This window comes from Labrus mixtus, chromosome 1 (assembly GCF_963584025.1).
Source record: "Labrus mixtus chromosome 1, fLabMix1.1, whole genome shotgun sequence".
Lineage (NCBI taxonomy): Eukaryota > Metazoa > Chordata > Actinopteri > Labriformes > Labridae > Labrus > Labrus mixtus.
In genome coordinates, this window is record NC_083612.1 from 11,380,389 (window position 1) to 11,395,113 (window position 14,725).

At 41.2% G+C, this 14,725-nt stretch overlaps 1 protein-coding gene and 1 long non-coding RNA gene across 2 annotated transcripts in view; one reads left to right on the plus strand and one right to left on the minus strand.

Moving 5' to 3' along the window:
- kcnq1.1 (potassium voltage-gated channel, KQT-like subfamily, member 1.1) overlaps window positions 1–14,725 on the minus strand; it is a 59,050-nt gene that overhangs the window by 30,949 nt on the left and 13,376 nt on the right. Inside the window, exons 3-5 of the mRNA XM_061063511.1 lie at window positions 5,264–5,390; window positions 4,743–4,821; window positions 3,189–3,285 (exon numbers count right to left, since the gene is read on the minus strand). Coding sequence (XP_060919494.1) covers window positions 3,189–3,285; window positions 4,743–4,821; window positions 5,264–5,390 — 303 coding nt within the window. The remainder of the gene's footprint in view (window positions 1–3,188; window positions 3,286–4,742; window positions 4,822–5,263; window positions 5,391–14,725) is intronic.
- Window positions 12,910–14,535, plus strand: LOC132980214 (uncharacterized). Its single transcript, XR_009674147.1, has 3 exons — window positions 12,910–13,287; window positions 13,956–14,129; window positions 14,240–14,535. It is a non-coding gene; the product is annotated as an uncharacterized LOC132980214 (long non-coding RNA).

Consider the following 14,725-nt stretch of genomic DNA (forward strand, 5'->3'; position numbering starts at 1 on the left):
CAGGAGCAGCAGATTAATGCAGAATACCATCGGGGAATAGTTCACCTCCCTTAAAATATCATAAACCTATCCTTACATTACCCCATACTGATAGTTGTTGCATTGATGCTCAGAATCTATGTCTGTTCTATCACTACCCAATTTCTTATGAAAGTTTGAGCATCCAGCTTCTGCAGTGAGCACGATAGCATGCAACACCTTTAACTTACATCTTGCACATTTCCTGGATATAACAGCTTAACATGCATTCAAGTGCACCTTCCCAGAGCCACTACCAGAGGCTTAGTAGATATAGATGCTGCTGCTGTGACCGGGCAAACACATTCACGAGACGTGTGCTTCCAATCTGCCAGCAAGCCAGCAAGGAGAAACTGTGCAAATTGTGTTTACAAGCCACAATCACTAGACTGCTGCTCAGTGTGTATTTAGATGCAGTTGCAACACAAAAACCGGCTACTGATTGCAGTAAACGACCACCATTGACTTTAAAAACTCCAGCTGTTAACACAGGAGGGTGTAGGAGAATGGCTGAATAAAGTATTCAGGTCCTGAAACGACATCAACAAAATCACCAAGGAACAAATACTGGAAGTATTGCACGCTGATGTCCAGCTGGTTGACGGCTATTTGACCTCTACTGTAATGCTTTCTTGTGCGAAAGCAGATTGTATTTTCCCCGTGCACGGCTGTTAGAGGCGCGGAGGGATTTCACATGTTGCTTTGAAGCCTATCAAGTAGTCTGAAGTGCAAAAAGGACAAAAAAAGGGCAAAGCTCTCTGAGAAAAGCTACCTTTAACTGACACATCGAAGTCTCTGAAGCCTTTAAAGCCCAATCAGGACCAAGCCACCTGTCAATGTCAATCTCACTCTGTACCTAACACACTCACCAACTCACCTCAATTTGCTTCAATTTGAGTATTTCTGTGAAGCTCAGCCATATCAAGGTCCTTTTTAAACTGACTTGGTTGGACTAGAACTGGCTTCTTTAACCTCCACAGAGTCTATGACATGCTTAATTGTCCTTCTCCACTATCCCACTTCTCTGTAAAATAACATTTGGTTTTGTTTGTAGCCTAAACAGCAGGTCCCCAACCTAGTGGTCAACATTAGGAGAGGGTTATGAAGATGATTGCTGGATGAAGAAAAATACATGTCTCTGCTACAGACGGCATAGTGGGGCAGCGTTTAGCAGTGATGGCCTCAAAGAGGCAAAGAGGTTAAAACCTGCTGGACCCCTGTGGCCTTTCTGTGTAGAGTTTGCATGTCTCCTTGTGTGTATGTGGCTTTTTCACTAGATTGTACACCTCCACCTTTCCTTCCTCTAGTTAGCTGAAGTGGCAAATCTAAATTGCAAATTGGTTTCCCATTGGAGTATAAATGGTTGTCTGTCTCTAACTGTCAGCTTTGTGATTGACTGGGTACATGTTCAGGTCTACCCTGGACAGGCAAAGGGACATTGCCTGTATGGGATTGGCTTCAACCCCACTCTGCCATCTAAGAATACGCATTACAGCTAAGCTATGTGTCTACGTAATTCATTTTCAATCTCCTGGCTTTGTTCCTTTTTGTGCTTGTTACACCTGAAATAATGAATAATATCACTGCTTAGGGCCTTTAGCAAGTGCATCAACTGAAGCAATCTCAGAAGGGTAAAAGACGCAAGAAAGAAATTCTTAAAAAAAATATTCAAACAGCCAACCACAAGCCTTAACATGTTGAGGGGTCAACAGCAGACAGGGAATTGTAAGGGGTCATAGCTAAGGTTGGACGGACTAGCCAACAATTAAATGCTGTCACCCTTGCTAGGCGACTGCAGAATTACTAATTGGTCTCATTTTATTATATGGTGGCCTTCGCTGTCGGTTCAATGTTGTGCTCAAGCTGTGCAGCGCCCTGCCACTAAGTGGGGCTGTAGCCAAAGACCAGCTATTTGACCTTCTCTCCTTGCTCTATTACCCAGATGTAAACCAACACACTGGACAGATAGTATCCTGTAGAAGCAGTATGGTTTGGCAGTATTTTGATCAAGAAAATGGAGATAAAGTTGTGTGTAGAATCTGTCAATATACTGGAATATAGACCGTAGCAATGCATGACAGGCATGTGGACACAGGACCTAAGTCTGGTGGTGCTAGCACTGCTAACATTAGTCCCAAACAGCAAATCAACTTGACATTGTTTACCAGCAGATGCTGTGATCCCGATTGGTCTGAAACATGACACAGCTCATCATGACAATAACTCCACAAGATATGCTCCCTCCCAACATACTTAAAAAGTGCTAACCTAAGACAGGTCTGCTAGTCTGAATTGAAACGTCTATTTAACCAATTAAGAAATAAGTCACTAGGTACATCCCTAGTAATAGCAAAAAGGTTGAACACTGCTTCCCACCATGGCTTTGATTGTATCTAAATGTATTTCATAAGTCTTATATTAAACAACATTTTTGTTGACGTATTGAGAGTAAATGAATCAACACTTCTTGTGCACATGAGCATGGCTTATGTGACAAACATAACAACAGCATACTGAGCAAACATGACCTGTCAGTATCCATGGTGACAGATGTTTCCTGGTTATTTTCCATCCTCCCTCTGAAGTTGCCCTCTGTTGTCATAAGTGTGACTTCATGCAGAGTGATACCCCATAGCTATAGCAGGAAGGAATGAGTTTGGGAAAGGGCTCCATTACCACCCTGCCCCGACACTCACTTTTCTTACAGCTGAGGTCAATGGGTGTTGATGACCAGCTTCAGCCAGGAGCAATATGGTCATCAGCCAAGGCCGACACAAGGAAGCACAGCGGGCATACAGGCTCAGCAACTTCTCTGATGCTCTGTTCACCTTCACTCTCTGTTTTTACACAGACATGGAGGAGAATGACAGTGGCCGGCGGGGGTAATCACGACCACCTATGTGTCTCAACTGAATGATACTTCAGAGGGGCTGCAGTCACGAGGGGGGTGTGTACGACCCTAACAAAACTGCACTGTGTCCCTCTCCTTCTGGCTATGCAGAGTATTCTTTGCATTCACGAGGGGAAACTGTACCATAAAATACTACATGACAAGGGGGCGCTCGAAATCCACCGAGAGGAAGCCTCCGGCTTGTTAATAGTAATTATCAGCAGCCCTGATGACTTTGGACCTGATATGTGATGTTTTTTAAAAAGCTGTGAATGCGTACCTGTCGATGCATGTAGACAACTGAGCCCAGGAGACGCCAGGTTCCTCCCTGTCGGTCCACATGGAGCATCCGCAGAATCTGCAGGAAGCGAATCCCTCTGGAAAATAACAAAAAGGATTCAATGACTATTTAATTTAAGCTTTGGGGTATTTGCACTTTGCCAGGAGTATTACTTTTCCAACAACTTTCTACATTTTAAAAGCAAACTGCTAATTACATTCCTACATTTTCATGAAGGCCGTGTTACACTCTGTAATGCATTTCAAGGGGAGTTTATAATATTTCTAATTTGAATCACTGTGCGACCTCTACACAACATTAATTAGTATTTCATCCTACATAGACGGAACAATAACACATGAAGAAAATGACATTCCTTGGCTTGTTCTTCAAAGCATATCACACAAGGCACATGTAAAATTATGAAAACACCTCAGAAGACATATCAAGATGAAAGGGACTATAGAATGAACATGGCCACAGAGAAAATGTGATATGAGGGTCTGACTCAGAGCAGAACAACATAACTGCAACTGATTTGCAAATAGAAAAAGATTTACTGTTTTGTAGAATATGTGTCTTTTCTCTTATTTAAGATGTTTTAATTTCATTAAACATTTAAATACAACTGTAGGGTTCGATCAGCTTGCACAGGAACAGTCAGTAAAATGATCTTCAGAGGGTTTCTGTTTACATTTATACTCTGAGTATATGACACAGCCTGTATGTTCCCCTTTTCACTTATGATGATGTTAAATCATTGCTACTACATGTGCCTGTCTTTTTCTACTCATTTTGTATTTCTACTTAAGTAAAGGACGCCTGTGCTTTTATGACCACTGCTAGACATCCAAACATTACACTTTATCCAGTCCACAACCATGGGTGTTCAATCTGCTAGTGTTCAGCTTCATAAAGGAGAAATATTGACCCGGTTCAGAATTTGCTCTCATTCAACTACAGGAGTGTTAGTGAGGTCTATCCTTGATGTCAAGGCCTGACTCACAGCTGAAAAATTAATTCCAAAGGTGCTTAGAGGGGTTAAGGTGAGGGATCTGTGCAGGTCAGGCAAACTCTTTACACACGTTCTAGATAAAAAAGATTCTTATTTGTGCATGGGAGGTTTACACTCTTTTGAATCACTAGAGGACTCAACATGTTGCAACATAAGAAGAGCACTCTAGTCTAAAATAATGTTACATGCCTCCTCTACCTCAACCATGAAAAACAGGTCCCATACCATGCCTACATAGCAAGCGGAAGGTTGGGGGCTCAATCCCCAGCTCCTGCAGCCACATGTCTGATGTATCTCTGGGCAAATCCCCTAGCCCCAAATTGCTCCCGCTGCTTTGTGAGTGAATGTGTATGAATGGGATAGATAAGACTGATGGCCACTTTACAGCCTTTACCATCAGTGTGTGAGCGGGTAGGTGTGACCTGCGGTGTAAAAAGTGCTTTGTGTATAATCAGAAGACTAGAAAAGCGCTTTTCAAACTCAAGTCTATTTCCCATAGTTTTTTCTGATATAATTCCCACCGGTACACCGTATCTTACCTTATAGCAGAGGTGGCAAAGACCTGGCCTTTGGAGCCTACTAAGAGCACGACAATAGATGCAACAACCACAATCAGATCTGCAAAGATAGAGAGGCAACAACTTTAGCTTTGTGTCAATACTTCAGAATCATGCAGATGTTAAGAAATTCTGCAAGTGAAGTCCTCATTATTAGCTTTGGAAAATCCAAGAAGCAATTGCAGATATTAAAAAATTGGGCAGCTGGTGCTTTATCATGACATTTTCATCAGTTTTCATTTCAAAAGTTTCTTATTGTATTGACCCGAGAAGGGCTCCAAATAATATCAAAAGCCAAAAAAACACCTGGATGTTCCAATTTTAACAATAAAAAGCTAAAGTGTAGCAGTGATGGTAGTCATTTCATGCTGAATTTGTCTGAGATATTTCATTTTGGGATGAAGCTTACTGGTACTGTTTTGAATAATGTGTGTGGGTGGGGAGTGAAACGTGTTTGTCTGCATTGCCACAGATATGAGTGTGTATGGGCGATGTGTTCCCACCTATTATAGAGATTGGTTTCCTGGCATAGCGTAGCCGGCCACAGATGCCGACGTATTTACTGCGGCAGCCAGCTGACCAGAGGCGGACGAGGTACTCTACACCGAAAAACACCACCAGGAAGATCTCCTGTCAGAGAGAGGGAGGGAAACACAACAGATAAATGTGAGAGAAGAACAGGTGGAGGAAATAAAAAAAATAATAATCAAACCTCAGATGTGTTTGCAGGTTATTTGGAGCAACAGTATCCGAACATCTGCTCCGACTTTAAGCTGTGTTTTAAAACTGATATTGTTGAATTATAGATGCAACTGTTCTCTCTATTTCCTCTGCTGAGAGCAGCTTTGCACTTAAACCTGTCACGGGAATTCATTAAGGACTATTGATTGTTACTCAACAGATAGCTCATTTGTCAATGTTTAATTTGTACCATAAAATTGATTTATTCTTTGTTTCAGCCGCGACATGTACTTGGCCTGGAGAGTCGAAAAAGTGATTTGTATATCCTTACAAATAGATTGACAATCATTGTGATTATTTCTCCATATATCTTCTATTAGAGCTACATACCCGACAATTTCACTGTCTGGTACAATGTCAGTATCCTGTTCAATCCTTTGTTTTCCAGTTTGATGTCACAAATAAAACTCCTGTATCATGAGCTTCATGTTTTATTTAAAGACTCAAAAATCAGGATTTCTAGTCCCCCGGCTGTTGTACAGAGTAGAAACCCAACCAGACGACTACTTTCTTTGTGTTTCAAGTAACTTATTGTTCTCTAATGTCTCAATCTGATGACGGATTTCAGTCATTTGACATCTCCATCTTAAGTTGGCAGACACGTCGTCACATGTGTTGGTATGGTAAAAAAAATAACACATTGCTTGTATGTAAACCACTCAAAGTGCAGAATTCTTTTTAACAGAAGAAAAATGTAGAAAGCATTGTCCCTAGCCTTCCTCCTGAATCTCCCGCTATCCCTCTTTTCAAGCCCAACACAGTCTCAGCAGATGTCTGTTCAACATGAGTCTGGTTCTGCTCGAGGTTTCTGCCTCTTAAAGGAAGTTTTTTCTTGCGACTGTAACTTTGCTAAGTGTTACTCAGTGCTCATGATTAACGTTGGGTCTTTGTAGATAACATAACATAGAGTAAGGTCCTTTACCTGCTTTTTGTAAAGTGTCTTCAGATAACAGTTGATATGTATTAATGCTATACAAATTAAGATTGATTGATTGATTATGTGATGTACAGTGACCATTGCTGTTACAAATGATTTCATTTTGCTCTCGGGGGAAATAAGCCCAACACCAGTGTTGCTCTGGCTCTCTCTCAGTCCACCTGGACTAATCCCAACCATCATCTGCACATTTTGGTCTTTGTTCTGTTTTGCACAACATCCCACACTTCAATAGGTCACACATCCACATATACACCACTGACTTTACTGACTGACACACTGCATGTTTGCAATAAGTATTTATTTTTTGAAAGCTTCATAGCCTTAAGTGGACAGCTGAAGAGAGACAGGAAATGTTGGGAGAAGAGAGAGAGGAGGGCGACATGCAGCAAAGGGCAGAGGTCGGATTCAAACCCACAGCCGCTGAGATGAGGACTGTAGTCTCTGTAGGCGTATCCCCCCCCACCCCCTCCCCCATGCTGTAAACCTAGGGGAAACAGTGCTCCCTATATTTGTAATGCCCATGAGCCAAATGATGACACCACAGATCAGATAATGAATTAAAGATGAATTGTGAATAGCAGCCAAAATAAAAGGTAAAACAAACAGATCATTTTGTGTCAAATCACTTTAAAGAAAAATGCTGGCCTAAAGATTTGAACTATTTTGGCAGACTACTTGGCTCATTGACATGCTTGAGGGTGTCAAAAAGACACTGATTTATTCACCCTTCTGATCAGCAGGTCATGCTGTTGCTCCTTTAATGCTCTGTATAAAATGACACAGCTAAGAAATAAAAAAGCAGCACTACAAGCATAACAAGTTGACATGGGGTCTTGTTGTCAGATGATTAGAATCGTTGCCTCGACGGTCTGCTTTTCATTTCATTTTAAAAGGAAAAGTTGGAATACTTTGGAATTACACTTTTAGGATTTCTCACAAAGACCTTGAGAGGTTATAGACACCGCTCGTGTTTGCACAGTTAATATGAAGCTAAAGACGGCAGCTGGTTAGCCTAGCTTAGCACAAAGACTGAAAATATGGGGGGAAACCAGTCAGCCTAAACATTTAATATACAGCCTAGAGGCAACTGCAAAGCCCAATCTTTACAAGTTATATGACACATGTTTAAGCAAATCAAAAACTTCCTGTAAAAATAACTTTTGGGCTTAGATGTTTCTGCCTTGTGGACTATTTGTTGGCACAGTACAGGAGCTTCTTGGAGCCATTACTGATTTCTGGAGAGCATTACTGTGATGATAAGAATCCAGGAAATCATGAAAATAAACCCTCTAGGTATCAATTTGTAATAAGTAAATGTCAGAGTTGCTGGAAGGCGGTTGTTGTTGTTGTTATGTTTAGTGGGATCTATGCTAACACTTCCCAGGTTATTTCCATCCTCTCTTCTAAGCTAAGCTAGCTGCTGGCAGTAGCTTCATCTTATCTTTTCCTTTGCTTTTTTTTCTCTGCTTCTCATTCATTATTATTTAGATTTCACGTGACAATAACTGAAACAATCCCCCACAACAGCATGTGTTCAATGCTTGACACAATCCTCATCGAAGCTTCACAATTAAAGCCTCGTAAGCAACGTTAGTTCCCTCCAGCGCTCCTCAAGGAGAGATGGATATAAAGACAAAAAATCAATTACAGCACACAATTACACCAACATGTTGAAACAAATGAACTGGTGTGAATGAGAATGAAATTACCATCACATGTCTCTTAATCATTGACAAGCAATTGGAAATGAAGCTGTCTGAAAGTGAATCAATAGCCTTTTATAGATTTTTAATGGCGACACCATCCTTTTGCTGTGAACGATGAGAGGAACTCAGCGGGGGGATTCAGGCAGAAAATGCGCTGCATGTTTTACAGCAGGGGATTTTTTTTTCAGCTCAGATGTATCAGTGGTGTTTATCTCCATCAGCAACAAAGATTACAACGGCAGTGAATGTAACAGAGCATGTCTTTTAAGTCAAAAATTGGATTAATAAGATGTTTAATCGTGTTCTTGGAAGGCAGAATGAAGAAACACTGCGTTCCATTAATTTATTCAGTGAGGATTTGTACTTCAAGGATGAAAAACAAATGGTCCATCCAAAAAAAACAGGATCCATTAACAAACAGGAAGGATGCACAAACAGGCATGGGGGAGAATCACAACTGTTGTTTTTGGATGTGCTTGAAAAGATAACTCTGACCTTGGACACAGCAGTTTCCTCTCATGTCCAGTTTTTCGTTTTTCTCAGAGCTTTTGACCGAATAAAACTGAAGAAGAAGACTCTGAGATTGGGCTGAAGAACTCCAGATCAATCAAGAAAGTGCAGCTTGAGTTTAGATTGTGTTGTCAACCACTGTTTCCACAATCATGAATCATCTGTCGAGCTCAACTTTTGAGACGGCGCAGGCGGGAAAACCACAGAGAAAAAGTCTGCAGGAAAACAGAATGACATGTGAACAAATTCCAATTCTGCCATGAAGTGCCTGTGATAGACTTTAGGTATTCACTCAGGTTTAAGGAAATGAGGCGGGGACAAGGATCAGACTACAGGTCCAGTCCTGAGTATTATTTTTGTGTCAAGTATAGGTGTTCTTTAACTGGTGGCTAATACTTAAGTAGATCTAGTAAGAAAGGAGTATATTAGTACCAGCTCTGATCCCCTGTTTTTTCACTGCAGGAGGAACTCTTCTAGAAATTAGTTGTGGGGGATCTGCTCCACAGATAGTCCACTCGTTTTAAGATGAGGGTCTCTGTGAATAAGATAACACAAGGTATGCAGATATGGGCAACCTGGCACTTGAGTTTCCTCCAAGAGTGATCAATTAAAATATAGAGTAACAAAAAAAAGTAGGAAATCAAGGTGAAAAAAAAAAACAAGGTACCACTGCAAACATGTTTTTTTTTCACCTTTAGTTTTACTGAAGGTTTGTGTTTGAATAAAATTAACAATTTCTTATTTCTGTATTTTATTTCGGTAAGAGCTTGAGAAAACAAACCGCTGCAGTGTAGTTGTCAGGAAGCGAAAATCAGAAGAAAACAAGTTGATATTCATTTTAAATCACGGAATACTTGGGGGCGATGATAGCGGTTAGGTCGCACCCCTTTTATGGAGTCTACATCCCTCCAAGCAGGCGGGTTCAATTCTGACCCGTGCCCCCCCCCCCCCCCCCTGATTTCCTTCTCTATTCACTGTCTCTATTCACAAGGCAAAGCCCCCCCAAACAAACCAAACAAATAGATAGTATACTATTGTTTCTACCCAGATTTTTTTTATTACAGCTTTCATGCATCTTGGCATGCTACCAGTCTTTCACCTTTGCTGTTGAGTGACTTCATGCCACTCTGGAAACAAAGATTCAAGCTGCTTTGCTTTGTTTGACAGCTTGTCAAGATCATCAATTCAGTATCTCATTAAGTACAATGGGATGTGCCTGTGTTGAAAGTAAACCCACACTACAATTGAATGGCTTTCCCTGCATGAGATGATGATTAGAAGAAAATTTGGATTGGGCTCTTGATTTTTTTAGAGAGCACTTCAAGAAATGAGCCCACCAAATATTCATTTCTGAACTCTCCTCAGTTAAAATCATTACAATCCTATTGTTAAAAAATTCATACTTACTTTTTTCCCTTTACTGGTTGTCATTTGTTATCAGGTTATCATTAGAAGTAGAATCTTAAGAATCAGAAGTAAGCTTAGTGGAAAGTAATCGCAGTTACATTGGCAGGAGTATTGGTGGTAACACTGAGAGGTAGCATAATCCTTAAATTGCACCAGATAAGGAATTTAAAAAGCATATGCATCTTCAGAATACTCCTGCCGAGTCGCCTTATAAATACTGAACATTCTTGTACAAGTCATCTGTATTTTTGTTACAGTGCAGCTTATTGTCTATGTGCCCAGATACTGTATATATAATTGTCCAAAATGTTTACTTATTCCAGCTGTGCAGCTTTAAGATCCAGTGTTATTACCCTTGGCCCTTCTGTCATTGTTCTACTTTTTGTAAAATATGTTGGTTTGGGGTGTGTTTTCTCTCCCTTTCTCTCGCTCTCTGCAGAATCTGGGGTATTTCCAGTGTGCAGTGGAGGGGCAGCAGTAGCTCAGTCCATAGGGACTTTTTTGGAAACCAGACGGTCAGTGATTCAAGTCCGGGTACGGACCCTAGATGGAAAGATTGTCTGGTTGCTGCAGAGTTGGTAGGTAAATTCCCAAGTACTGCAGAGGTTCCTTTGAGCAAGGCACCAAAGCCACTACCGTTCAGGAGCTGGCCCACACTTGGACATCTCTCCATTAATGCATGTCCATAGGATTGTGTTTATGCATGGGTATTTGTGTATTCCTGGCTGATGTGGATGTAACATGTCACGGAAACAAACAGTAAGGGATTAATATAGTGTCTTCCTCTTCTTCTTCTTCTTCTAGTAATTGTGAAGTCTAAGTAATAAAAAGCCATCCTTTATCTTGTCCAACCTGTGCCTAATCACTTTCTTTTGATCACTTACCTCTCAAATCCCTCTGTCATCTAATCCGCTTCTCTGTGCTTCCTCACCTGCTTCCGTCTCATTACATGAACCACATGGGGGGGCTATAAAACTAGAACACCTCATCAAGTCATCACCCCCACACTGAGTCTCTCTCCCTGAGCTCCCCTGCACAACATCTTTCTACCTCTCTGATCATCGATCCTCATTTGACCCTCATTTTATCTACCTCTTCTCAAACCTCATTACTTCCCACAATCAATCTCTACCCCCCCCCCCCCCCCCCCAATCACTGCTCTATCCCAAACCTCACTAATGCCCCATTTATAATAAATTATTTGCATTTATAAATTACTTCATAGTCTTCAACCCTTCTTTCACAAATGCAGAGCAGCACTTCTGAACATTTTAGGACATTGTGCATGTTTGATGCATGAACAGTAATGTACAAATCCATTTTTGGGCTTTTTGTGCCTTTATTGTAGAGCTAGGAGACAATGGATAGAGTTAGAAATCAGGGCGAGAGAGCGGGGAATGACATGCACTAAAGGAGTCACAGGTCGGATTTGAACATGGGCCGCCCACTTGGACGACTATAGCCTCCATACATGGGGCATGCGCACTAACCACTGCGCCACCAACACCCCCTGACCTCAGTTTTATGTAAAGTCTTCTACAATTACATTTGTATAGTGGGTAGGGGTGTAACGGTACAAAAAAATTTGGTTCGGTACGGTTCCAAGTTTTGAAGCTTCGGTCGGTACATTTTCGGTACAGTCAAGGGACCTGATGCAACACTTTTTTTCTTTATTAGGAACATTTAAAAATGTCCCTTTTACACATTGGGCTAAGTGCAGCATCAACAGTTCACTTGTACACCTGTTGAGGTTACTTTTTAATAACATTTTAAATTAAACATTGCGACGTACCCGATGTCCGCTGAACAAAGACGGCACACTACTCTCGTCTTGTTAACATCTCTTTGTCCATTATTGTGGGAGTGGGTAGGGAGGGTGTTTATCTATCATGCCGTTATGCTCCCACACAGACGGGTCTCCCCCTCCCCTTTTGCGCCGCAGCGCTGTTCATCTGATCATCGCTGAAAATGAAAACGAGTAAAGAGTAAGTCCGTAAAAACAACTCCATCTCGGTTGTATACAACTGTCCAAACCGACAGGGCTCGAGGAACTAGTAATCTGCACAGTTTGCACAGTTTATGTTTGAACTTTTATATAATAAAAAATAATATAATAATTTTATTATTTTATTAATTTTTGGTCAACTAGTTTTTATATAATGCTTATTTATGTTATTATATATATTATTATTTATGTTCTTATATTTATTCGTTCTATATTTTGCAAAAAAAAAAGCTGATGTAACTTCATGATTGACAGCTCAGTGGACAAATGCAACTCCGTGCAGCATTCTTAATGTTTGCAGAGCATAGGCAAGAGACAACATAATAAAACCTAACAATACAGTCATTAAACTTTCCATAACCGTTAGAGTCTGCTTTGAAACAAGGGACATGAAGGATCTGGGGCACTGGTGGTGCAGTGGTTAGTGCGCGCGCCCCATGTATGGAGGCTGTAGTCCTTCAAGTGGGCGGCCCGGGTTCTGTCCTATCTCTCCAACAAAGTCACAAAAACGTCAAAAATAAATCTTTGAGGAAAAGAAAATAGGACATGAAGGATCTACGATTTTCCATTTCTTTGTTTATTGTGTGCTTCAGTGAAGTTAAGGGCGTAGCATCATTTCTGCGGTTCCACCAGCCAGTTTCCTTCTGTGCATATCTTGTCTCCAAACGACATCACCTGTGCAATGTCAGCGACCATTTTGGGGTATTTTGGCTTTACATTTGTACAACGGGATGAGGTGTAGATGCATTGTCCACATACTATACGTTAAAGGCTTTATATGTGATTTTTCACACTTAAATGCATCAGAAATCAAGTATGTCCGTTGTATATAACTCTCTGAGTCATGACTGTTTCCAATGAGTGAGAAGCTCCAGTCCCATTGGCTTTGTTGATATAGAAGCAATGTTTATCTAGCCGGCCCGGCCGCCCCCTTCTTTAGGCCCGCTACCCTTGTATAAAAGCGCAGCCGCAGACCGCCCCTACACCGAGGGAAGAAGTGTTACAAATGGCGGACTCCAGTGCAAAGCGTACGACGGAAGACCTTCCACCGGCTGGTCCCCCACCTAAAAAATAACGGTCTTTTGCTAGAACAGCAGCAGACAAAGACCGGAGTAGAACTCGAATCAACATTGGGCTGGCTTTTCCACGATGGAGAGCCCTACGCTCAACGAAGGGGCTCGAACACGACTCTGAGCTGGCGTTGCTTCTCCTGGATGCGTAAGTACCCCGATAGATTCCTACTGGTCCAGGCATAAACGTTTCTATTTTTTTGTCACTGACTAGACGCTCTGCTTATTTGAATGGTACGTAAGTGTTTAAAAGCATGGTCTTTCCGTGTAATGTGCAATGTAAAGCTACGACCTAACTACAATATGCTAACATTAGTCTGCTAGCACAACAATGCCGGCCACAGGCTCGAGCTAAAACATGCATTCTTTCTAGATATTTTAGAATCGATTGTTTGTTTGATCAATGTGGTTATTCTCATTTGATGCTTTTTAGTACAGAAACAGAATTGGCTTCGAAGCGTTAGGCAACACCTGAATAGGCCAAGCCGAAGTAGTTGCAAAGCTAACGAGTTGCATATGAGCGGTTATGAAGAGTTGGGTATTATTACGAAAACATATACGGTCGTTTGTTTTTTGAATTTCCCTACTCCAGCTATGATGTAGCAGATACAGTCGTTAGAAATCCTGTATAGTAACGTCCAAGCTCAGGCTGTTTGTTGGCATGCTCTCGGCTAAACTACGGCGGGTCACTAATCTAATCTGTAGCTACTGAGATTCTCTACAATACAGATGCATGAAAACGATGTTTTGGCTGGGGAGATCAAACTTACTGTTTCTAAGGATAATTGAATTCATGTGTGCTGTTATTTCTTTCAGATTTGAAAAGGGTCCTGCAGGCCAGGATTGTGTCGAGGAGGCTCTGTTCAGGAGCAGGGATGCCCCTGACAAGGGAACAGCGTCCAGACGACCCCCGGAAGCTTGGACCATTGGCACCCATTCCCCCCCCACCCACTGCAGAACTTGCTGAGAAACAACTCAGACGAGGTCTTGGTATGTAATTCATAAAAATGTGAATTAACTGAAGAGTATTAGATGTGAATATTTGAATTCAATTTATAATAATTTACTTACAATTTTATATTTTTGGTCCCCATTTGCAGATCCAGCACAGCCAGAATGACAACAAGAGCTGTTGTGAAAGCACATGGCCTCCTTTTGTAAGAACATTCATCTGCAGTTTCTGGCTACAAGTACAGCTGCTGTAATATAGGAGGACCGCATGCTGTGGTAAAACCAGCAATTTGCTCCCCGCATCAAAACAAAAGTGCCTTTTGCTACGACCCTCGAACCAATCACTTCAAACACACCTTTTTTTGATGACTTTATGGACTTTGTCAAACAAATATCCATTTTGCACCAATGGTGCTGTTTTATCACAGGCTGGTAAGTTCAATAATATCAGCATTTAATACCAGTATTTTTTCTTTTCAAGATGTACGAACACATTTTGCATTTTTTGTCTAACTGTTCACACTGTTTTTTTTCTGTAAATTGGTTGGCTTATTTAGTCTGTACCTGTAAATGATGATCTTTTATTTTTAGAAGACTGCTTCAAATGTTTTTAATCTTTGTCACAAAAGATCACA